At 45.3% G+C, this 23,530-nt stretch overlaps 1 protein-coding gene across 16 annotated transcripts in view; it reads right to left on the bottom strand.

Moving 5' to 3' along the window:
• Window positions 1–23,530, bottom strand: part of mybpc2a (myosin binding protein Ca) — a 44,059-nt gene that overhangs the window by 13,237 nt on the left and 7,292 nt on the right. Inside the window, exons 2-16 of one of the 16 annotated variants that reach the window (XM_035616116.2) lie at window positions 18,464–18,499; window positions 18,251–18,259; window positions 18,063–18,083; window positions 15,518–15,535; window positions 15,175–15,195; window positions 12,425–12,439; window positions 11,667–11,750; window positions 11,373–11,521; window positions 9,525–9,642; window positions 9,236–9,284; window positions 6,089–6,145; window positions 5,827–5,993; window positions 5,461–5,596; window positions 2,875–2,999; window positions 87–192 (exon numbers count right to left, since the gene is read on the bottom strand). In XM_035616116.2, coding sequence (XP_035472009.1) covers window positions 87–192; window positions 2,875–2,999; window positions 5,461–5,596; window positions 5,827–5,993; window positions 6,089–6,145; window positions 9,236–9,284; window positions 9,525–9,642; window positions 11,373–11,521; window positions 11,667–11,750; window positions 12,425–12,439; window positions 15,175–15,195; window positions 15,518–15,535; window positions 18,063–18,083; window positions 18,251–18,259; window positions 18,464–18,499 — 1,111 coding nt within the window. The remainder of the gene's footprint in view (window positions 1–86; window positions 193–2,874; window positions 3,000–5,460; window positions 5,597–5,826; window positions 5,994–6,088; window positions 6,146–9,235; window positions 9,285–9,524; window positions 9,643–11,372; window positions 11,522–11,666; window positions 11,751–12,424; window positions 12,440–15,174; window positions 15,196–15,517; window positions 15,536–18,062; window positions 18,084–18,250; window positions 18,260–18,463; window positions 18,500–23,530) is intronic. The other 15 variants (XM_035616117.2, XM_035616118.2, XM_035616119.2 and 12 more) reach the window with 15 other exon arrangements.

Here is a 23,530-nt window from a genome sequence, read left to right as displayed (position 1 = left end):
CACAAATGCTGTGTTGACCCCTTCAGCGCACCACTGGCGACATTTGGAGTCGTACCAACAAACCCCTGGGCGCACTGCCGGCTCACCATTTCACGTTGGCGCCTTCCTCTGAAACTTCCACCTCAAACTCCACCTTCTCACCGACCACGGTGAGGACGTCGTCCAGCGGCTTGGTGATGGTGATCGGCGGCTCTGTGGAGAAACAGAAAGGCCTTAGGCATTGAGTCACCCACTGCACACGTCTGATCTAAACCACCAGAGTTATGATGACCAGGAACATGAGCCGAGGATTCAAAAAAAAAGAAGAAAAAAAGCATGGTGCACGTGGGACAAACAGAGCTGGAAGGAATCAGCACTTGAGCAGAGTGAGTAATGTTTTCATACAGGACCTGACTAAACAACCAGGACAGTAAATGTTTGAGCCTCGGGCTAAATTCTGTCACATGCAAAGTTTTGGTTTCCACTTAAATGTCTGTACAGTCGAACACAGTTTAACTTATTAAAATGAGTTGCTAGTGCTGGTGGATATACTGTGCATTGCAATATACCAGCCATGGTTCCTGTCCCAGTATTGACTTTAAGAAATCTGTAATTAAAAAAAACTAGCAAAATTAGGTAATTGCGTTTGGGGGGTTTGTTTCTCAAGCAATGCAAGACAATGAAACACGGTCAATTTAATATCTCCATCAATCATAATCACCCAAAGCGCCATTAGTCACAGCATCAGTTTGTTAATTTTTATTGGAAAAATACTCATTTTAATTCTGTGATATTGATTTCCACCGTTGTGTCCGGCCCTAATAGCTGCGGCATTAATGTGATTTAATAAAATGTCTGGTATTTCCGCCCCTCCGTGGCTGGGTGGCGGGTGGTGGGCGGCGCACTGCTGTTCCCAACACGCAGAACATATGCGAGCTGTCTTTTTATGGAGTTGAATAACGGCATAATACGCTCCTGAAGCTCTGATCGGTGCCACCAACCACACCTGTCTTGTGCAAGGTGCAAGGTGCTTCCAGTCTCCCGGGGCGGCGTGTGAGTCACGCTGTGTAGCCACATGCTGCCACGCCGGATGCTCTGCTAGCCTCGGCCATTTGTCACCGTCGCCCCCATCCCCCCCGTCCCCCCCGCCGGACGTCTCAATTCTCCCCGACCTCAGATGGAGGAGCCCAGGCTGCCCGCCGACTCACAGACACGTGCACAATTTGACGGCCGGGCCTCACGGAAGTTTTCTGGGTGAGATGAGCTCTTCGGAGTAATTCAGGGCTTTTCTGCGTTATTAAAAAAATAAAAAAAATAAAAAAAACAACTAAGGGGAATTCAGTTCCCCTCAGGAATACACGACGGAGGAGACGCGACTAAGACAAGAAAGAAAGCAGTGGTTTTACACGAGAAAAATAAGAGCGGATACACGCACAGAGAGCCATGTTTTCCTTCAGCTCTGATGTGGCCTGAATGCATAACTTTGTGAAATGTTTTCTTCTTTTTAAAACAAAAAGTGCTTTCGAACAACTACTGCTTTACATATATATACATACATACATACATACATACATACATACATACATATATATGTATGTATTTTTTGAAAGCGGGCTAGCCAGGCTCATCCAAAGGTGACAAGGCCGCCGACCAGCACCTGCAGTACTTATTTCCTTGCTCGGGTGCAGTGACTTCCTGAAGTCGTGCAATGTGGTTGGAGAAAGCAACTAGCAGAGACTCCAGAAAGCTCCTGCACACGCCGCAGAAATCGTCCCACACTTTACCGCACGTTTTCGACGTGGCAATCGATTTTATCTGCCGGCCGTCGCCTCGCATTTACCCTATATATTTATTTATTTATCCATGATTCGGTTGTTAGCATGACTTCAGGAAAAAGGCCCAAGCGCTTGTCTAAATACTCCACGTCTGAGTGCTGTGACTGCTAACTCTGGCTCGCTGTCATCTACCGAGCTCGCCACTGCCCCCCGGGAGATGTCGAGACCAATCAGCAATAAAAAGTACTGACGTAGATGTTTGCAAACAGGCGACATGAGTGATACGTTTATGGACACACAGACACACACAGGCTTCAAGACTGCAGCTGCGCGGGAGCAGTGCCGGCGGTGGCGACCTTCGATCTCTTGCACACAGCCTCGCATAATGTGGAAGCAGGATTGGGCAGCGGTGAGCACGCGGAGTAAAGCGCGGGATTAATATAGCTGCAGAAGAGCCAATTACATCCATCAAAACACACAAAAAAAGACTCAATAACCATATGATATGTGTGAAGCAGTTTGTTTGTTAGCATACTGTAGGCCCTGCTCACTCACATGTCAATGTAATATAATATAATATTTATTAAAACTATTACCCAAAAAGTTGTAGCACAGTGATATTATATATTATTATATATTTGTCCAATAAACTCCCATACAACTACAGGAAACACGGAACACTCGTGCTTCTTTGGTATGAAATATGAAACTCAAACTAATCAAATATGATCACAAAATATGAATATTTCAGTTAAACAATATCAAAAATCTGTCCTTTGACAACGCGCAATTCCGTGAAACTCCGGGACACAAGACGGCACGTTAATACGTACGGCGCGACGACAATGACACGTGACAATAATCCCAAACATGAAAACTTTCACGCCATTAAAAGATGAGCGAGCAGACAACAGAGCGCAGCGTGCCGCCGTGTGCCATGAAAGCAGTCGCAATAAATAGATGACAAACACGGAGCACGAGGAGGGAACAGAGCTGTCACGCCTCTCAACGCTCAAACGGCAGCCTTCGCCAAACAGAAGCAGAGGAGAGAAAAAAGAAGAAAAAAAACCCTCCCCCTTGCTGAAAGAAAGGCTTCCTCCAAAGACACTGACTCATGTACCTTTGACGAAAACCTCCGTGAAGCTCTTCTCCTCCCCGACCACGCACTCGTACGCTGCGTCATCCGAAAGGTTGCACTTGTTGATAGTGAGCGTCCGCTTGTTGCCCACGCTCTCGAACACATACCTGGGACACACAGGGATGATGATGATGATGGGGGGGGGGGTTATACGAGGAGGATGAAACCGAATGAGGAGAGGGACAGAGAGAGAGAGAGAGAGAGAGAGAGGGAGGAGGGGGGGGATAACTGCTTTCTGCAAATCAGACACAAAGGGCCTGAAGACGAGAGAGTGACTCACAGTCCAAGACAAAGAATCCACACATAGTTGTGCATATACATACACACACACACACACACACACACGCACGCACGCGCAAACATACATTTCGGTCGCTGCGCAAACACGTCGTAGGTAATGAGGAGAGAGCGATTACCATGGTTACGAGTTTTACCATCTTTCACATCGCCAGACTCGACTCAAGGTGAAAACTGCCTCGAGTAGTGAGTGTCATTTTAAAAAAAAAAACTGTTTGAAACTGAACGTTACCTGCTCCGGGGCTGAGCTACAATAGCTTTTTTTTTTAATTTGAGTAGTTTATGATCAAAATAACACTAATTTCATAATCAACCTCGGCTAAGGAAGTTGTGTTTGTCAACTGGATTGCACTGGCTCGGGGCTCGGGCCTGGGAAGGACCCATTAAATGTAGGAAGGGGCCGATTGAGGGGAATTCAGGGAATAAATACACAGATCTAGATTAAAAATCATATTTAGCGGGCTGATATTTATGAGTGTGTACAATGTGGGTGCCGATTCCAGATTGTTTGGCCTTGGCAGAGGCCTGCACTCGACTGAGTGCCGTTCTACGTGAGTGTCTGTAAATGAATGCTGTTGTCGGGGGGCGTCCGTGTTTGTGTGCTCTTCGGAAACATATGTAGGTCTTCTCTTTACATAAGCGACGTACACAAAATAAGCTTAGTTGACAGCTACTTTATCCTCAACTGCTGAGGAGAAATGCCAGAAAAAAAAACCTTGTCTGAGGCTGAAAAGTTGCAGTATCAATGAAAATCGAAATAGCGAGAATTTACTACGGAAAAGACAAATAAACTGCGGCGCACATGAAGCAGGTAAATTAAACGTCCTCTGACGAGGCGAAAGCTTGTGTGGAGCGATGACGAGATTGTGATGTTTCAAAAACTAAATGGTAGAAACACTCGATCTTAGCATAAGTCATAAAATATATGCGGCATGATTTTCTGTACCCTATTCATAGTCTGTCATCCTAAATGTTCATCCATCCCGCAGTAGTTTATTTGAAATGAAACAAAGGGGTCTCTATGCACATTTTAGGGAAGGAAAAAGTCATAATACCACTGTCTCTAAGTCTGTAACCGGGAACATTGGATTTGCTCCATGGTCACAGTGCGCAGCCTGGCAGCGCCTCCCGCGAGGCTCCATTCAGGGGCAGGAAAAGTCCCCTCTGCCATAGTTACTGTCTTAATCAAAACAGGAAGAGGGCCTGCCTCGCTTTCAATGAACAGCATGAGGCGCCTTAAAAAATGGCAGATGGTGGAGTCATTGAAAAAAAAAAAAAGCCAATTGCAACAGCTGTACTCTCCTCAATGAAACAGCAAAAAGAAGCATTTGAAGGGGGGGGGGGGGGGGGGGTGTGACACTGGAGCGAGCTCAGCAAGCTGAAGACGCTCAAAACCAACATTCTATCTTCTGTTCGTCATAAACCAGAGTCAGAGCTGTTCCTAAGGACTACTAAATAAATCATTTACAGTACTACTGTGGATTTTGGTCCACATGTAATGTCTTTTTTGAACAGCCACTGTACTTGACTGTAGTGCAACCAGTTACTAGCTGTTATCCAATGCTCCCGCAAACACATTAGAACATTACGACCTCATAACTTTACATCAAACACGTGGCATTATGTTACAATCAAAGCAATCAAGCTCCTGAAGATAAAAAAATAACTGAGGTCAAACGAGGTCGTCCACCTGTGAGGCTGCATTAACAGTATTTCACAAGCAGCAGCAATAAGCTGGTGACTAATAACTCGTGACCAAGTGGTAACGCACCGTGACCTCACCCATTGGTTTTGCGAACTGTCATTTTGAAGATTTGAATTTCAAATTTTGACCAGCGCCATCTTGTTGTTGTTCTTTTGGAAGCAGATGTAGGATGGGGGGGGTACAACCATGCACCGATTGGAAGATACCAGCTGTCAATCATTATGTGCTGACACTCCAATCGTATCGTCTATTTGACTCTAAATGAGACCACATTTTACGTAATGAACATCATGCTGTATTGAAGAAGACTCAAAACTATACTATAGGGAGATAAATTGAAACCTTAACTCCTTAACCCACGCTAATAACCAAATAACACCCCTCGGAACTGAGCTCACCAGAAAGTTTGCAGGCGGAACATCACGGCTTGACAGAAGAGACGAGTCCATAAGGGAGTCGAGGGGTCGTGGTTAGTTCAGACATGACGGTAATAATTACAGCAGCACAGACAGGACTCACTGGTAACAGCGTTTTGGGGAAAAGAGAGACTTCAGTAATGGGCTCACTTGGCTGATGGTTTGATCTCCTGTCCATTCTTCAGCCACGTGACCGGAGCGTCGGGGTCGGCCACCTCCACGGTGAGCTGGATCGTCTTGCCCTTGTCCACTGAGTAGGCCGAATCCAGCTTCCTGAGGAAAGCTCCTGTTAATAAAGCATCCCGTTAATGCAGTCCACCCGCTGTTCTAATAGTCGAATAATCCCTAAGTGCCGACCAGCAGCGAGCATATGCTCGCACACATTCCACCTGTCGTCCCGGCTATATAACTCGTCCCCCGAGGCCTTTAAACACCGAGAGCTCCCCTTTCATGTCTGAGCGCACAGTCTGCTTTTTGCCTCATAACCCCTCCCCTGTCTCTTTCCGCGCTCCTCACCGTCACTCTTCTTGGACTCCATCTTCATCTTCTTCAGCCTCTTCAGCATGCCCCTCAGGTCCGTGATGCCATACTGGAAGGCGATCTTCTCGTAGTCACAGGGGTTGGCCCCCTTTAGGATTTCCCAAACATCCACTTCCTCTTTGGGGGCCTGTTTCTTCTTCTGCCTGGTGTGTTCCAGCGTGATCGTGGATTAAAAAAAACCAATTTGAGACAATTCAGGGCGAAAGATGCATCTCTCCAAATTGCAGATGGGCCGTACCTTTTCTTGAGCAGCGCGCTGAAGTCAAGATCACCGGCATCCTCATCTGCATCTCCGCTGGAGTTAAAACAAAAAAAATGATTTGGGGAGATTATCACGGTATGTTTAGAGACCCGAATTGAATAGTGCAGGAACCCACCTATTAATAGGCACGGAAATCACAAGACACGATTATAACCTCAACAGAGACAACATGGGCAAACACAAGAGCAAAAAACAGACTTCTCAAAGAATAAAGAAAATCTATAGTGCCTACAGTCGAAGCTTACCCTTTTGTTCACCCAGTGTTCAGATAGACAGCATGTGTGAGAACACAGAGTTACCATCATGCCCTCAATTCAGATGACAGAAATCACAACAGGCGCGCAACATGTAAGCAACAGACACGACAGATACGAGCAGGAAGGAACGCGGCGGCGCGTTCAAACGGGATCTTGTAGGCCACACATCGGCGGGAAGCGCAACGTAGAAGGTACAAGGGATATGACACATCTGAAAACAGGCTCTCCCTCGTGAAAATAACATTTCATCGTGATCAGCGTCACGTATGAAAACTCCCCCGGCAGCAGACGACATACCGTACGTCCCCTTTGATTTTGGCTGACGTGGTTCACATAGAAGTTCTCAATGACTCTAAGAAAAGCTTCTTTATGATTGAAATGCGATCTGACTGTGCAATTTTTTATTTCATTTTCCTAAAGAGGGCCGAAGCGCTTCTAGGACGGATATCGCCACAGGTGATGTTATGTGTGTCGCCGTGAATGCGAAGTACACACTTCAGATTAAAGGGGAGGGGAAAAAATGACAGTTTCATGCGGAATAATAAGATGAGAACTGCACAGAAGGGGGGAAATCGGACGGAATTTGTCCGCATAGGCCTTTTTTTTTTTACTCCTCACATGCACGTTTGTAACCGATGAAGGGGGGGGGGGGGGGGGGGGGGGGGGGGGGGGGGGGGGGGGGATCACATGGTCTTCAAGTCATCAGCCACCCTCTTGTACTCAAATACTATATGTGGCTCATGCCAATGAAAAGTGTACATGCTCGATCGCTTGTCGTTCTCCACTGTGTGGACAATCTTGGCAGCTCCTCTACAGTACAGAATGTGTTTTGCAGGGCACGGTTGAGGCTCATTGAACCCCCCCCCCCTCGGAGGAGCGGTATATAAATGCCAATAAATTCAAAGCCGTTCGGAGCTGATCACGTTTGTCCTATGGATGAGCGCCTCGTCCAAGGATAACATCCATCCGTGTTATCCATTGCCATCCCGGTGGGAGTAGAGACTTTCCCGGGGGGGGCTCCGACTCTCTCATCTTCACTCGATCGCCACTTGGTGTTTTTACCTTATTATGGCATCATTTTGTCATACAGCGGCACGTTATGAGTGCACGCCAGATATGTTTCAGGATATGATCATGCGGTGCACAGGACAATTTATACTTTTACCCCCTTTGAAGCCTTTTTCCAGCGACAACCAAGTCGGTGGAAGAACAACGCAAAGAGGGAAAAAGAAATACGGCCCCATGTGCCCAGGGCGTAAGACGGAGAGCTCGGCCAATTTCAGACACGAGGCACACATTAAAGGCTGGAATTAGAAAAACTCCCGAGGAATACTAAGTGAACAGGGGAGAGCAGATGTGTTCGGCAAGCGGTTCCCAACCTCTCCTGTCTGATCGAGCCCTCCGATTAGCTCTTTCAACTGCTCATCCATCCATACCACTGTCCATTGAAACACTCATCACTTTCAACCATTTTCAAACAGCTGTCTATGTCGTGCTTCTATTAGCTATCAATTTGGGCCTGGCGAGCTACGTCTTTTCATGATTTATTCATTATTTTTAGAGTTAAATGTTATAGGGTGAATCTGTTTCAGCCGTTTACTGTACATCCTTTTTAGCAATCTACTTCATCTGTTAGATTAACACATCCAACCTTTCCCTGTCTGCTATCTGCTATTAAAATGAATCTGTTTTACTTAGATACATATTTTTAAAAGTGTATCCATTACCTTCCATTTAAATCTTTCATCTATTACTTTTAGTGTTTGTTTCAACCATTTACTCTTTGGTACCTATTTTGTCTGTTTCTTTTGGCTAACAATTCATTCAAATTTATTAATCTGCTAGTCGTGACTTAGACATTGCATTTATTTTTCAAATATTTATATCACGTACATCTATTTCAAGCATTATCCTTGATTTTTGTTGTCTTTCAAATATTTATCCGTTACTTTTAGCCGTTGAAACCTTTTCAGCCATTGCTGTTTTATTGCCCAATTTTATTTATTCATGTATAACTCTTATCTGTTTATTCATTGCTTTCATTATTCATAGCTTCACCTTGTGGGGTACAAGTATCCCTGGTCGGGAATCACAGTCCTGTGTCGGACCACATGAGATCCTCCATACTTAAACTTCTGGAGGCTGCAGCTGCATGACCTCCACACAAAAGGTGCTTAACACACTCATCATTTATCTCTCCGGCAATGCCATTTGAGTTTTAACCAACTTTTCACTTTTCATTCATCACACCGACCGACCGACCTTCCTCCGCCTCTCTCCCTCAGATACGCACACTGAAACCCTGTCCAAGGCACAATATGGTGCTGTCTTTTCGCATGTTGTGTCTCTCATCTTACCTGTGTCTTAGCATCTTATATCTTTAGACGCAAATTGCGAATATGGAGACTCGAGGTGTCGGTGCGAAGGTGTCAGCTGATTTATGGACACAAAGCACACATACAGCACAGAGCAGCTGAAAGTGGGAAGAAAAAAAGCTCATGCATACACAGATACAACAGACGGAAATAGACTGTGAGTGAAATAAAAAAAAGAAAGAAGAAAACATCCCTTCAGAGAGACTGTCACCAAGACGTGATGAAATACATAAGACGCTAAACCACGAGGGACTCCAGGTGAGGCAAACCAGCAAGGCGGCAGGCGCACTGAGACGTGACAGAAAGAGAAAGATGGCAGACAGTGGGACTCGTACGGAGTCAGCTGCGGCTGAGGGATAGACAAACACACGGACGGAGACACTCGCTGGGACTGACAGATGCCCACAGGCAGCGATCTACCAAAGAGCATATGGGAGACAGTGTGACGGGCGACATGGTGAGCAGGCCCTCGCCAAAACACTGGCACTCACGATCGCTTAAACGCCTCCAAGATGTTGTCCTGCTGCTCCTCTTCCACAGCTGAAACCACACAGGAGGACAAAAGGCCGGTGAGAAGTCGGCTGGGTTAATTCATTACGCGGCGGGCGCGAGCGGCGAGGGAATAATGGACTGACGACCCCGCTAGGCCACTAAATGATAGGACCTAATGTGCATCGCACTCGCTGAGTTATTGGCTGACAAAGCCGGTCACATGGTAACGCTGGATACGCCGAACGGAAGATGACAATAATGTGATTAAGTGTCTGTCGCAGGACCCACCCTGCACGGAGATGTCGAATGTGCAGCTGTCGCACTTGTCTTTGGAGGTGACCTCGCAGCGGTAGCCACCTGCGTCCCCATCCACTACTTTGATGATGCTCATCTCGTAAGTGTAGATCTGACGGAGAGAGAGAGAGAGAGAGAGAGAGAGAGAGAGAGAGAGAGGGGATGTTTTGGCCAGCAACACACAATCAAATGAACACACACACACACTCACACACACACATACACACTCACACACGCGTAGAGAGCATGCACTGATATATGCGCTACGTGCTGCTCACACATGCACGCACTGTAAACAGACGACAGCGTCTGACTGATAATGTTTTGCTGATAAAGCCGTACGAGGGATATTGGACATTATTTGAAAACGGCTCAGTCAGCTGGACAGTCAGTGCAATTTGTTTGATTACATATTCATCACATATGCATGCATATTCATCATTGCCTCATGTTTTTTTTTAAAAAAACATTCTGCACGGAACTCTATGCAGAGACCACAAAACGTTTTCTGCATCTTCATGAATGTTTTCAGTTTTTTTCATTGGTTTTTTTGTTGTTGTTTTTTACAATTCAGCTAAATTTAAAACGTTACTGTTTATTCTGCAATTTTATCAACAAGTCGTGCATCCATCTTCTGCATAACAAGTGTGCGTGTGTCCCAGAATGTAAAGTCACAGACAGAGATGTAAAATGAGTGAAGTGAAGCATAGTCTTGTGTATTTATAAGATGAGAGGCGGTGTGTGTACTACCTCACACACACACACTCACACACACATCACACACACACACACACACAGACACGCATGCACAAAGCTGTGAGATGGAGAGGAAATTGGTTTACAAAACCGTACAGTTCAGTGACAGTTTGTGTTTTTTTTGTCTATTTCGTATGGGGTTCCATATACAATACAAATATTGATTGTGCCATCGTAAAAATAAATTACTTTGATTGTGAGACTCATTATTTGTACAGTTGTTCAATTATACTTTATTAGCTGTCTGGAAAAGTCCTTTGTTTATTGATTCCAATTTTCTTCCCTCATTTTGATTAAATTCTAGACAAATAGTAGTATTAGAATATCCTAGAGCTTTTTGAAGGACAACTCAAGTGCAATGGTGTAAATGAGGTTTTCAGAGGCTTTTTTACAACAATAACACTGGACATTGTTTTAAAGTGGTCAAATGGGATTGTATTGAAATAACAGCAGAGTTGACTAACTTTTTAACTTCAGTTAAAAGTCCATGAAAACCTAAATAAAAGATTTTTTTTGGGGGGGGGGGGGGGGGGGGGGGGATTGACCTGTTGGTGGCAGTAGAGAAAAGGTCAGTGGATCATTAAAGACACAAGGATACAGTATATCCTCTGGGGTCAATGCATGTCTGTGCAAAATGTCAAGACAATTCATCCAATGGTTGAATTACTGTATATGAAGATGGACGACATGTCTCTACTTCCTACCATTGTTTTAAAATGAAGCCAAAATATTCTGGTGACGTCATTTTGCATACAAGCACATCAGTGTGCTGAAGCACTATCCCAAATCACAGAAACCATCTTAGGGAACATTTTATTTGATGTGTACTTTGTCTTTAGTTTGGTCCATGTCCCATCTTCTAACATTTTGGGGGCGGGGTTTATGACCTCAACTACCCCAAGCCACCAGAGGGCGATCAAAATGTTTTGACTTCACTTTTTAGTCGTTGATGTTTACATACAGTCTATGGTCTGGTCCATAGTGGTGGACCAATCGATCGACACCTTCAGATTGACATTGCCATCCACAGAGCCGTGCTGTTAGTACGACTTAACAAACTCACGCATAAAGTACGAACGTGCCCACCTTGGTGTTCCTGTCATAGGTCTCTTTAAACTGCAGGTGCTTTCCGGCTTTGCTGCCAAGGTCAAGCCACTTCCCCTTCAGCCATTTCATGTTCGGCTTCCTTAATAAGTTTGTGGAGTCCACTTTAGTCACAAACGTGATGTCCTTGCCTGCCGGGAACATTAATGGAACGCAGTGATTAATTACAAGAGATTAACTGTCTGAATTCCAACTAGACTTTTCAGCAGTAAGTGGGACGCTCCTCTCATTTTGGATATAACTCAGGCTTTTTTTTTTTTTTCAATGGCAGATCACCTTTTGTTGCTGTGACGCTCTCCGGCTTCAACACAAACAGGCCGGTCAGCTCGGCCATCTGAGGAGCCTCCCCCGGTACCGGCTCTGTGATACGCGCGGAGAGATGGAGGGATTACAGAAGGATATATATATATATATATATATATATATATATCAAAACAGGAAAAACACAATGTGGTTTCACGCATCACATAAAGACACAACAAACAGAACAGGGAAGGAGAAAAAACAAACAGGAGACACGGTGACCAAGCAAACCACCAAGACAGCGGCCTTCTTAACCCTGTCGCCTCTACAGTGAAAATACCCATTGGCTGGTCGCTTTGGGAAACTTCAAATCACCAAATTCCACAATCTGAGCACAGTGTGGCTATAGAGCACTGACACTGAGCAACAGTCTTTCCACGAAGCAGAGCCGTACAGCGCGTTTGCGTAATGCCTTTGCTGTTTCGCTGTTTAAACCATTTAAACGACAGGCGACCGCGACCCGCCCGACTCGCCCCAGGGAATAGAGAAACTCCTCAGATCACCTGGGAAGACGTCACATCACTGTCGACTCTGCAATCCTCCGCCCCGCCCCGACAGGACGCCAGCTGAAGCCGCACAACTCTTATCTCGGCGCTGAAGAGGATGAGCAGCTCTTTTATCCGTTCACTTGTTTCCCCTCGCAAGTAAAATTGATGTAACCTCTGCGAGGGGCGTTTGCTTGTCAGTTGATATGCCGCACAGACAAATGCTAACGTATTCATTTCTCTTACCGTCAGCGGGCAACTCTGCGTCGCGGGAGGAAGGAAAGAAAAGAGAGAGAGAAACGGGGGGAACACGTCAGTCTGTACAGTAATTGTGCCGTGCTGTTGGAACACAAGCGTTAATTGGCCCAATGATCATCCTGACTTCAGGTGAGGAACACTCACACGTTGCATCAACGTGCGCTCACACTCCAAAAAAAACACACTCCTCTGACTCCAATCAACAAAGGAGCAGCTTTTTCTCCTCTGCAGAGAAACCACACGCAACTGTTAATTGGTGACATCTCCAACCATCGGGTTCAAAGAAATCACTTTCAAGTCAGGAGCTGCATAGATTGTTTCTCTCGTTTTTTCTTTACACAGTGTGAATCGGACATACTGGTGAGTTTCGTTGGAAAGTGTTTATGAACAAGCAATTGGCGTAAAACAAAAAGTAAACACATCCGACCACCCAATCAATTACAGTGAGGGGCGCCCCGGGTGGACATCCATTGGACGAAAAGCAGTTGCTGAGGGAATGGATCCAGGGTCACGTGTCAACTGAGGTCATGCGCCGCCATAAATTCAGAGAGCCACCGCTGTCAGCGCCTCTTCCTCTCCCTCTCTCTCTCTCTCTCTCTCTCTCTCTCTCTCTCTCTCTCTCTCTCTCTCTCTCTCTCTCTGCTTTTATGGGCTCAGTTAATTTGATCTTTTAATCAAAAGTGCCCCTGAGGACAGATCCAAGTTCAGATGTTCGGGATGATTTAAAAGGTTTCAGTTAGAATGCTAAGTGGGCAAAGCCCGTCCTGGAGCGGTATCCAGGGGACACTTTTGAATGCTTGCACTCCCTATTTATTTATGTCACATTGCACACTGGCTGTGTTGGGACGAGGGTTGCTAAGTGAAATTAGCGCCAGACACTGTCCTTGGCTCTGGGAATGTTTGGATTTTGGACAAAAGCCTACTGGGACTAATTGACTGTGCAAACTCTCGTCATATTTCTGGGTGATTTGTAACAACCCACATTCAAAAAAACTAAGTGAAAGTCACTGTTCATGTTCACGTTCACGTGACAAAAATCCTCTCACAGCGGAAGAAAAGTTAAAGTCAGTCGAAATTATCATAGAGCCTCAGGTCCATGTAGGGATGAGGTAATGCCGACAAAGTTGGTTTCTCTCATCACACTCGTTCCTATAATCTTAACTTAATGGTTATGATTATAGCCACAATGATGAAGGTCATTTTACCTGAATGAAATGGTCATTCAAACCCAAGCCACAATGTTTCCCCAACCTTAACCGAGAACTCATGTTGACCCTAACCCTATAACCAAATTGGTCGGAATCCATAGCAACATCATTCGTAACAGTTTTGGGAGGCACAAACAAAACGGCATCATCCTGCTAACAAGTGTATCAAATCGGCAAAATCTGTTTCCCTCCTCATGGCTAACACATTTTCCATTTCATTTGGGGAAGTCTACTCTAGACGCGGCTGTTGATTTGCAGAGAAACGTCACTTAAAGAACATTTCAACAGCGCAAAAAAGCTTCAGCAATTTTGGATGGATTGTGGACGCACTAACTCACCATGTAATTGTAATTGATTATTTGGCTGTTTACCAATTGAATACTTTATTTTTACTTGAAATCACTGCCAAATAACATCGCTGCTGCAAGGAACCTTCCAAGGAAACGACTGGGAAAAGATCCGAAATTCATGAACTCCGTAAAAATCTGTTAAATAAGAGGTCTCATCTAATATTCTACCCTCACACTGGGTGTTGCTAAATTAGAATGGTAACATCTACCCATTCCATTCATAAATTACAGTCCTATACATAGAATATATATAGTAATATAATTTCACAGTTATTACTTATTCAGCGTATCATCAATTTATCATCAGAGCCCAGGACACATGCTGTCTCAAATTCCTTCAATCAAATTCGCTTATGAATGATGAATTGGAATAGCTGTAATATAATCCAGCGGTAGTATGATACAGTACGTCCACATATCAGAACACGAGCAGGATATATACCCAACAGAAGTACAGGGAGGATATATCCCCTTATGTTTTATAAACCAGACGTCATCAGTTCATTTCACATTTCAAACATTCAAACGTTCTCTCGGATGCTTTGGTGAAACCAATCGAACCACTTTACTTTTAATCACTTTGAAAGCTTTTTTATTTTTTACTGCAAGATGCTGTCATGAGCCCCTCTGTTGTCTGTTGTAGTTGTATTTTATGTATTTATTGGGCTGTCAACTTGTTTCATCTGATGAATTCGAGTTGCTTCTAAGTTGTGTCTTTGCATTGCTTTCATCCTCTTGTTTTACCTCATCTATCTGCTGCGGTGTCACTTTTGTTTGTTACGAAAATAAAGGTGATTTGGTGATTATGTATGCACTCAACGTCCAGAGCTTGCCAAGCCTAATAATATATATATATATATATATATCACTGCAAAAAAAGATCATCTTCAAATGCCCATCTTAAATTGTATGCACCAACCAGCACTCAACACTCTTAGTTCCATTGTATTTTGCACAATACAATGACGACAAAGGCTTTTCCATTACATTCTTTTCTCCGTGCCACGTGAAAAGGTGATTTACAGTGAGTACTGTAAATACTGTAGGAAGAGTTTCAGTCCATCACATTCGCCGACAGATGCCCCCAACACATACGTTGGTTTACACAAAACAAGCGGAGAGCACAAGCAGGCTGAGGGGGGAAAAATGGAGCAGCGACAGTGGCCTCCTGTTTGCTTACCGTCCCTAGGCTCATTGTTCGCTGAATGAAAAGAGAGTCGGTACATGGAAATTAATCTCGTGGACAGTGAAGGGTTAAAACTCTTCCCATACCACTCATGTGGTCACCCGAGACTGCAGAGACGTGTGTGTGTGTGTGTGTGTGTGTGTGTGTGTGTGTGTGTGTGTGTGTGTGTGTTATTATGAATGAAAAAGCTGTTCAGCAAAAATCAGATTAAAGACAGTGTAAAAGCCTACTCAGTGATATAACTACAGTATCTTCACGCACGCACGCACGCACACACACACACACTCAAACACACACACACACACACACACACACACACTAATGACAAAGGGCTTACCTACGGCGGGCCGGACATCTGTTAATGAAGAACAAGCACATGGTTAAGCAGCTGTAACTGGACCACACCAGTTGGTGGTGCACATCTATTGTCTCGTACAGTATACGCACATAAACGCACATAAACGCACATAAACGCACACACACACACACACACACACACGTGTGACGGAACAACACTTTGCTTCCTTGGTGAACCAGCAACTGGCCTCGGTGAGATCTATTGATCGTTTTGGCGATAATGAATCCGTGTGTTTCATCAAACAGATGAGTGAAGCCACAACGGACACAAACATTTACAGAACGATTTAGCCCGGGCGGTGCCCAGACCCTCCGCGGCGAGCTGCGCCACCACCCACAAGTGTCGTAGAGTGATGTAACGTGAAAAGGGGAACAGCGGCCATTTAAGATAGTGTATAATTCCCGGGGCAACGCAGCAATGAAATCTGTCCAATGGTGTCTGTTTTCAGAATATTATAGATGTTAATGGTTCCACTTTATAAGTCGGCTCTCCGGGGCACAGTTGTGTTTTCGGCCTCTTTGTGCACCAGAGGGTTTGTGAAACGCTCTGAACTGTGCCGGTTGGCAACGCGCCCCGTTTTCGGGACGTCATTGAAATACGAGAGGAGCTGTGACAGATTCAAGTTGTGTTTCAGCCACGTACTTTCAGGTCAGATTCACTTGCTTCCCGCTTTTTTTTTGTCCTTGATATTTGGACGTCATAAATTAGGGTGGGAGGCGCTAAGGCGCCACTGTTCCTTCCCCCGGCCGAGACAACATCTGAGCAGAGAGGAGTTCCGGTGGCGGTATAACTCACCGCTCCGCCTCATAATTGCACCTGCAGACACATACGCACATTTAATCAGTCTCAGTCAGCCACATAAAGTTTATGCCATAATTCATCTCGAATGACTGACAGCGGCTCCACATACACACTGACATACGCACACACACGCTCTCTTGCTATTACCTTCTGTTACATTTGCTCCGAAGTATGAGCTGATGTCAAATCCTACACGGTGAATTGAACCGCACACATCCACAAAGGGACCCTACACATTAATGTACGTCCGAACAGATTCGGGTCTCCGGGGACTCGTTACTTGTAACTTTCCAGGAGCCTCTGGCGGGGGGGGGGGAAATCTCCACAAACCTACACATGTATAGTGTGTGTTCCTCGTGCCTGACAAAATTAAAAACATGCAATATCGCAATGCAATAGTAATAACAATAATACCGCCTGATCCATACACGCGCATATACGCCGCGCTCACACGTCGTGTAGCCGCACTCTGCTGGGGGCTATACCGAACCCACGCACAATCATCCCAAACGTTTGGCAGAAGGCATTACCCTCAACTATGGATTCGACTTGAGAGGTTAAGGTTTTTTCCTGGCACACGGGAAGCTGAAATGAGAAGGAGAAAATCTGCCAACCTCAATCGGCCTCAGACCTGTTTCTCACGCGTACGAAACGGCCTCATCTCCTCAACCTGCAGCGGGTGGAGGATCACACTGAACCTCATCCACTAGCCGATTGTGAAGTAATTGTCTTTTCTGTACTCGGCGAGAAAATACTGCACCGCCTCTGCTGCTACGCTCTGCAAACAGATGCATCGGTGTAATAATGAGCCGATAATATAATATCACACTGACAGGGATTACTCTGCTGTCTATGAATATCCTTCACATATTTTAAGGTACATTTGCAGCAAATATTTATGTACTGCTTCTTGAGTCAGGGATCGAATGCAGGACTTTTGACTTATAGCATAGTCATTTTACCTTTTTCTATTGAACTTTGTGCCTTATTTTTATTGATGATTTAGTCCAAGCTCTCAGTGGCGATGCTACAAAGAAAGCAGATTTTCTTTATTTGCGAGAAAATTACGTCACAACTTGATGTTTGGACTCATAAAAAATTTTACAGCGTATTTGTCCTCCAAGGCAATGGAGTTTAGATCGGTCAGTCAAAAATAATTTGTCACCCTTTTATGAAAAAAGCTGAAAACTGAAACGATGAGTAAAAAATACTTGTGTTCGTTTCTCTCTCAATGTGATAAAGGGCCAAAACCCTCACAATTTTACGCAGGTAGTTGAAGTGCAAACGTGAAAGATTATTTTTTGCATATTCCGTGTTGTGCCCAAGTGGGCCTGAGCTGAAAAAGAAAAGTCAAATAAACACATACAGCTATGCAAAAACATACAGCACGACACCTAGCCATAAATTAAACACCTTCTATTTTGCTCCTCACACCTAATTTAATTATCATATCTGGTGCTTAAAATAAACCTATAACATGTCGTCGGTGCTAATAAAAGAAATTTGAAAAAACACACTGAACAGGAACTGCCATCGTGTGTGTTTGTGTGTGCGTGTGTGTGTGCGCGTGCGTGCGCGTGCGTGCGTGTGTGTGTCTTTGTGTGTGTCTTTGTGTGTGTGTGTGCGTGCAGCGGCACAGTGGGGGATCATGCATCTCCACACTCCGTTCCATCACCACAGAAGTTCACTGCTTCTGTGTTTGTTTCAGTCTTTTACGTCTTACCCTCCTCCTCTGCTGGCTTCTCTGAATGGGGGCAAAGACACACATTATTTCGCGGAGGGCAATGATGATCATGATGATGATGGTGATGATGAGGAGGAGGAGGACGACGACGACGACGATGGTGATGATGAGACATTTACATCTACGGGACAAACAAACAAACACCGGAGGCAGTGGGTTTTTCTTACCCTTCGTTTCTGGGAATGAGAGTGGCGAGAAAAATGTATCAGAGAATTAAACAACTCTTAACGGGAAGGCTTTTATTAAAAAACATTTGTTTTTCAGTAGTTAGACTAGTTTAACTGTATTATAGCTGATTACTGTATGACTAACTCCAAAAATAAATTGGATTTCTGCAGCACAGCCGGCGGGCTCAGATTAGATGTCATCAAGGCACTTACCAGCAGGGGCTGCTGCAGCCTTATCGCCCTCGGCTGCTGCAATTAAACAACAATTATGTAAATGAATTTGTACATTCTCATTACTTCATATCGTGCAACAGCAGCAGCAGCACCGTGTTTGGAAAGTCACCGCTTCAAGAGGGGAGACGCGCTAAACTGTTTGAAGAGCTGCAGCCTGTGATCTGAATCCTCAGGAGGCAACAAGGTAATGATCATTCCCGTACACATCTGGGGGCAATTGTTCACCACTGGATTCACCTACGAAGCTGTGTGATGTATCATGCTTCTTTCTTCTTTTTTCTTTTTTTTTTACATATGGACATCCTTCTCTTTAGGACACAACTATTTTCAGATAACGTGGGGAACCACACAACAGACGCACAAAGCCGAAATCACGCACCTTCGTGACAAAAAAACTGCACAAAATATACACTTTAAAATAAGCAGTTTTCATTTTAATTACATAAACACACATCCGCATGCACACGCGCACGGAAGGTGCACTCAGGCAAAGTTGCTTCGCTGCACATCTTCTTGATTTCTGTAGGGTTTGCCTCTGGCTAGAGAGGGAATAGTGCATTATTCAGACGGTTTACAGAACCAGTGAGGCTGAGATAAATATAAGTACTTTTCTTTTTTCAGAGATCATGAGGAATAATTGGGCTTCAAAATTTTGAAAGGGGCGGCCCCTCAAGACAATAATAAAAAAAAAAAGGCTTCTGCTAGGATAAGTACATCAAAGTTCCAGGATCCCAGATCTGGGTTACTTCAGAAGCTCAAGGGCGTCTAATGAGATGGCAGATTAGGAATGAGTCTCTGTCTGCCAGATGAACCAAAGGCCACGTGGCTCAACAGCAATAATTCGACTCTGACGGCATTCACGTCTTAACCGTCAATTTCGTTGAGACGTACAGTTGAGGCAGTAAAGCCCCCCCCCCGGAGACGCGTGAGGACGTCCTCCCGACAGCTATCGTCCCTCCGACCCGCCAACAACAAGCCACAACTGACACTGCAGAGAGCAAGTGTCCCCTGAGCCGCCTACTTAACAGTGGGTCTAAGATATCAAGGCTCGGCCTTGGCTCTCCGCCTGTGCTCGGGGCTGGCACTCCATGTCTGGCATACTGGTTGGTTGATGGCGGGGGGGGGGGGCAACACTTCTATTTTAGATATAGAAGTGGGTTTTTTCGGGGGGCAATCTGTTAATGCCTCTCTCAGCACTTCAGTCCGAGAGGGGATCCGTGACGCACCGGGACAGTAAAAGACTTTCTTCAGATTCCTCCTGGAGCATCTCTCACACCCCTGGTCCGCAACAAATCAGCAGGAACGTCGGCTGAATGGATTTCAGTTCATGTACTGCGTGTGCTCCTCCGGTCCTCGCTTCTTCTGTTTTTGCCCCCTCTTCTCCCTCCCTCGGCTGTTTTACCGTGACATAACAGAACAACAGGGTGGAGGGGCTCGTGGCCGGGAAACGATCGTCACCCTGAGAGACAACTCAGGGGCTGCAAATAAATGTCATCACATCACCATGGAAACAGATTGCAGCAGTGTCGGATATGTGGGATTAATAACATAACCGTTTTGGGGCGGGGGGGGGGGGGGGTTGTTTTTTTAACCAACCTGAAATTCATCAGGTGTTTGCTCGAAAAGCAGTCCCATGCTGATTCAAAAGGAACATTACAGCTTCTGAGAGGAAATGTTCATAAGGGAAAACATCAATGTAGAATGACATGCGTCTGCTCAAAGGGTCGGACGTGTGTCTCACAAGTGCAACTCCCTCTGCGTACAGACACTGTTGCGTTTTGAGTTCATTTCTTTCTTTTTTTTTTAGTTACATAAAGGCGTGAGTGACAGTTTGCTCTGTTTCGCCGAGCACATCCTTTCGTCAGCCTGCCCCACAGCTGTAGTACCATTCTAATGTAAACCAGTGTGAATCAGGACAAAGAGGGACAGAGGTGAGTGTGAGAAAGAGAAAGAAAGAAAAAAAACACCTTGTAGAGCTGGAGGAGATTGGACTTTCCAATTTCCCAGAGATGGCGAGAGAAAAATACCCTCTCACAGACAAACTCATTCTTCACATCATAATGTGAACATATCATCACGAAAACATCATCCTATAACAAACATGCAAGACACAAAACATAATACCTCTTTCAGCCTGTGGCGGGGAGCCGGCAGATAGACACTGGCGCGTTTCTCCTCCTATTATTTTCCCGCAACATTGTGTGTGCAGCAAATTGAGTCGCCCGCCCCCCCCCCCCCCCCCCCCCCCCCCGGGATGATAACATAGGGATTTTGTACATGTTATCAGGATCACCCTTTCATATCTAATTTATAAGCTTTTCACTGCTCAGTATTGCCTATTTATTTTTTCCTGCCTAGGTTGGTGACAATGTGAGGTCGGGAGTCTGGAGGGCGCTTTAGAGAATTTCTTTTTCTCTGTGTCCCATGGTGATGCTTCATGCAGATGACTAGAGAGTTGGGGGGGGGGGGGGTGCATATGATTTAAGCAACATCAAAAAAAGGCACTGAGAAAATATTTAATGCCGTTCATGACACATTTTATGTTGGCAGCTCGTGTTGGCAAAAAGGGGTTCAAACACTGGTGAGACCATCTCTCTCTGTATGAACAGAGCTTTTGATTCTTTGCTGCTTAAGAGACCGTGTGTGTGTGTGTGTGTGTGTGTGAGTGTGTGTGTGTGTGTGTGTGTGTGTGTGAGTGTGTGTGTGTGTATGTGTGTGTGTGTGAGTGTGTGTGTGTGTGTGTGTGTGTGTATGTGTGTGTGTGTGTGTGTGTGTGCTCACTGGTTGATATGTTGAACATTTTGAGTGCTTATATTGCGTTTCCCCTCAGAGAGGGCAGCGGCCCGCGAGGCACGCTGATCGAGATAAAGTCTCCCGCCACGCCAGCTGCCCCGAGATCGTACTTAGATACGGTGGCACTCTGATTTCGAATGCTAACATCAGCATGCTAACATGCTCCCGCTGCCAACGTGCCGTAGTTAAGCGAGAAAGGATGCCTACGGCGTCCGCCATCTAAGTTTAGCATGTTTAGCATGCTAAACTTAGAGGTTGCCAAATCTTTTACTTGGTTTAGTACTTTCACACTTTGGTATCGCTACTTTTACTTTGCTCAAAGGTCTGAATACTTCTTGTTCTTTTCACCAAAGAGGACCCTTTTCAACCTGGTGGTTTAACCTCTGGGAACTAAGAATGTCTGTATCAAATTTTGCGACCATCCATCGAGCATTGATGGAACCATTTAAGTCGGTAGAAGGCATTCTCTACCAAATGTCGGGACAATCCCTCCAACCGTCGGCGAGATGGTTCAGCCCCAAACCGAAAAAGCCGAACGTGTCGGTGGCGCCGAGGAAAAATCGGAGGATCTGGGAGTTCATTGTCATCCATAGAGTCAAATTACCGCATAGCTTCTTTTTTTTTAAAGTCAAAATTTAACTTTTAAGTTTCATCAGTTCCATATCGCCAACACAGATATTTCATTTGGGCGCATGGAGCAAATCTACAGCATCTCAACTGGCGACGGTGAGACTTTGTATCTCGGCCGAAGCTCCACTTTGTGATTCAGCCTGATGAGATGGATGTATTTTGCCAAATTTTTCCCTCCTCCTCTAATTACCCATAAGCGCCCCCTGTGTCTCCTTCAGCCCACTTCACACGTTCCTCCCTCTGCTTGCCGTCTGCTCGCCTGTCCGTCCCACCACTCTGTGGTGAAAAGCCGGAAAAGCTGTGACCCCCTCAGACCTCCCGCCATAATGCCGGAGGTAATGCACAGCTGATGACCACTCCTGTCAGGCTGGATCCATCCTCATCCTCTTCACAGTCTCACAGTCCCCTCGTCCCGTGTGGCCTAGATAATGTCCCTTCCACAGTCGTCTCTTTCCCCGTCTTCCAGGTATCTGTTAAATGGATAATGTCTCCTCTGCTCTCCGTTCCCTCTTCCTTTTTTCGCTTAATGCAAATCCCTACTCTCAGCACTTTCTTTGTCCTACTTTAATCTGATTCCACGTTCTTCTGAGGCAACCAAAAAAAAAAAAAAGGGAGAAATGTTAAGTGAGATGGAGTGTGAAGAGGTGAGAACCAAAGCGGGGAGAGAGAGAAGAAGAATGAGCCGGGGCCAGCGGGGTCAAGGATGGCGCGAAGCCTCCGGTTAAGAGCCCGAGGATTGGGTTCTTCAGTCGGGGAGATGAGATGAGATACAGCGTTTATATTTAACAAATATCATGCGAGAGGCTTGTTGAAAGAGGACTTTCACTCGGTTTTCGCTGACTCTGTCACTGTCCAACACGTTCTTTAAATACACGCCTCGCTTTATGGCCTGAGCGTCATAATTATAGACCATTTTTACTACCAAACGCTTATCGCTTGTATCATTTCAAACTCCCGAGACCCTGAAATGGTTCAGGCCGTGAACTGATTAAGATAATACCTGTGTTGAGACGCGGAGGGGGATCTCCGTGTGTAAAATAGGAATGTGCTTGGCTGTAACAGCTGAGCTGTTATGAGCAGAGCACTGACAGTGCCCGGGTCGGGGATTTGTCTCTGACCACGGACGCTAAAATATGTACGCGTGCCTGATTTTTCAAGGCTCCGACGGCTTAAGCATCCACTCAATTGGCGTGTTATGCTCTATGGACATACATAGCCATGGATTACAAGGCTACACGCATTTCGCAAATCTGATGTAACATATTTCTGGCCAGTTGGGGGCAGCGGAAACAAGATATGACTGCAACGCTGCTACTATTACAGTATATCAACACCTTTAATGCTGATTCAGTGAACTCATCAGCAGACGGCTGCAGTCGACAGCATTCATTTGCGTCTCTGGTCACCTGGCGAATTAAAGTCAAATATTCACTCCCTTTTAGCTCAGTTTTTGTTCTCCGTGAACATATCTGGCTCTTAAGCTGCAACATACTGTGCGTCATAATGCTCCTCTGCTAGTTGCGAACTTTGCCTGCTGCTGAGTAGACGGGTGGATGCGTTGAGCTTTTTGGCAGCATCACAATGAGCTCAAAGATACTTAAGAAAGATTAAAGTGAGAAGCTC

The sequence above is a fragment of the Scophthalmus maximus genome, chromosome 17, assembly GCF_022379125.1.
Source record: "Scophthalmus maximus strain ysfricsl-2021 chromosome 17, ASM2237912v1, whole genome shotgun sequence".
Classification (NCBI taxonomy): domain Eukaryota; kingdom Metazoa; phylum Chordata; class Actinopteri; order Pleuronectiformes; family Scophthalmidae; genus Scophthalmus; species Scophthalmus maximus.
The sequence above is the reverse complement of the archived record's forward strand: the minus strand, read 5'-3'. Positions and strand labels throughout refer to the sequence as shown.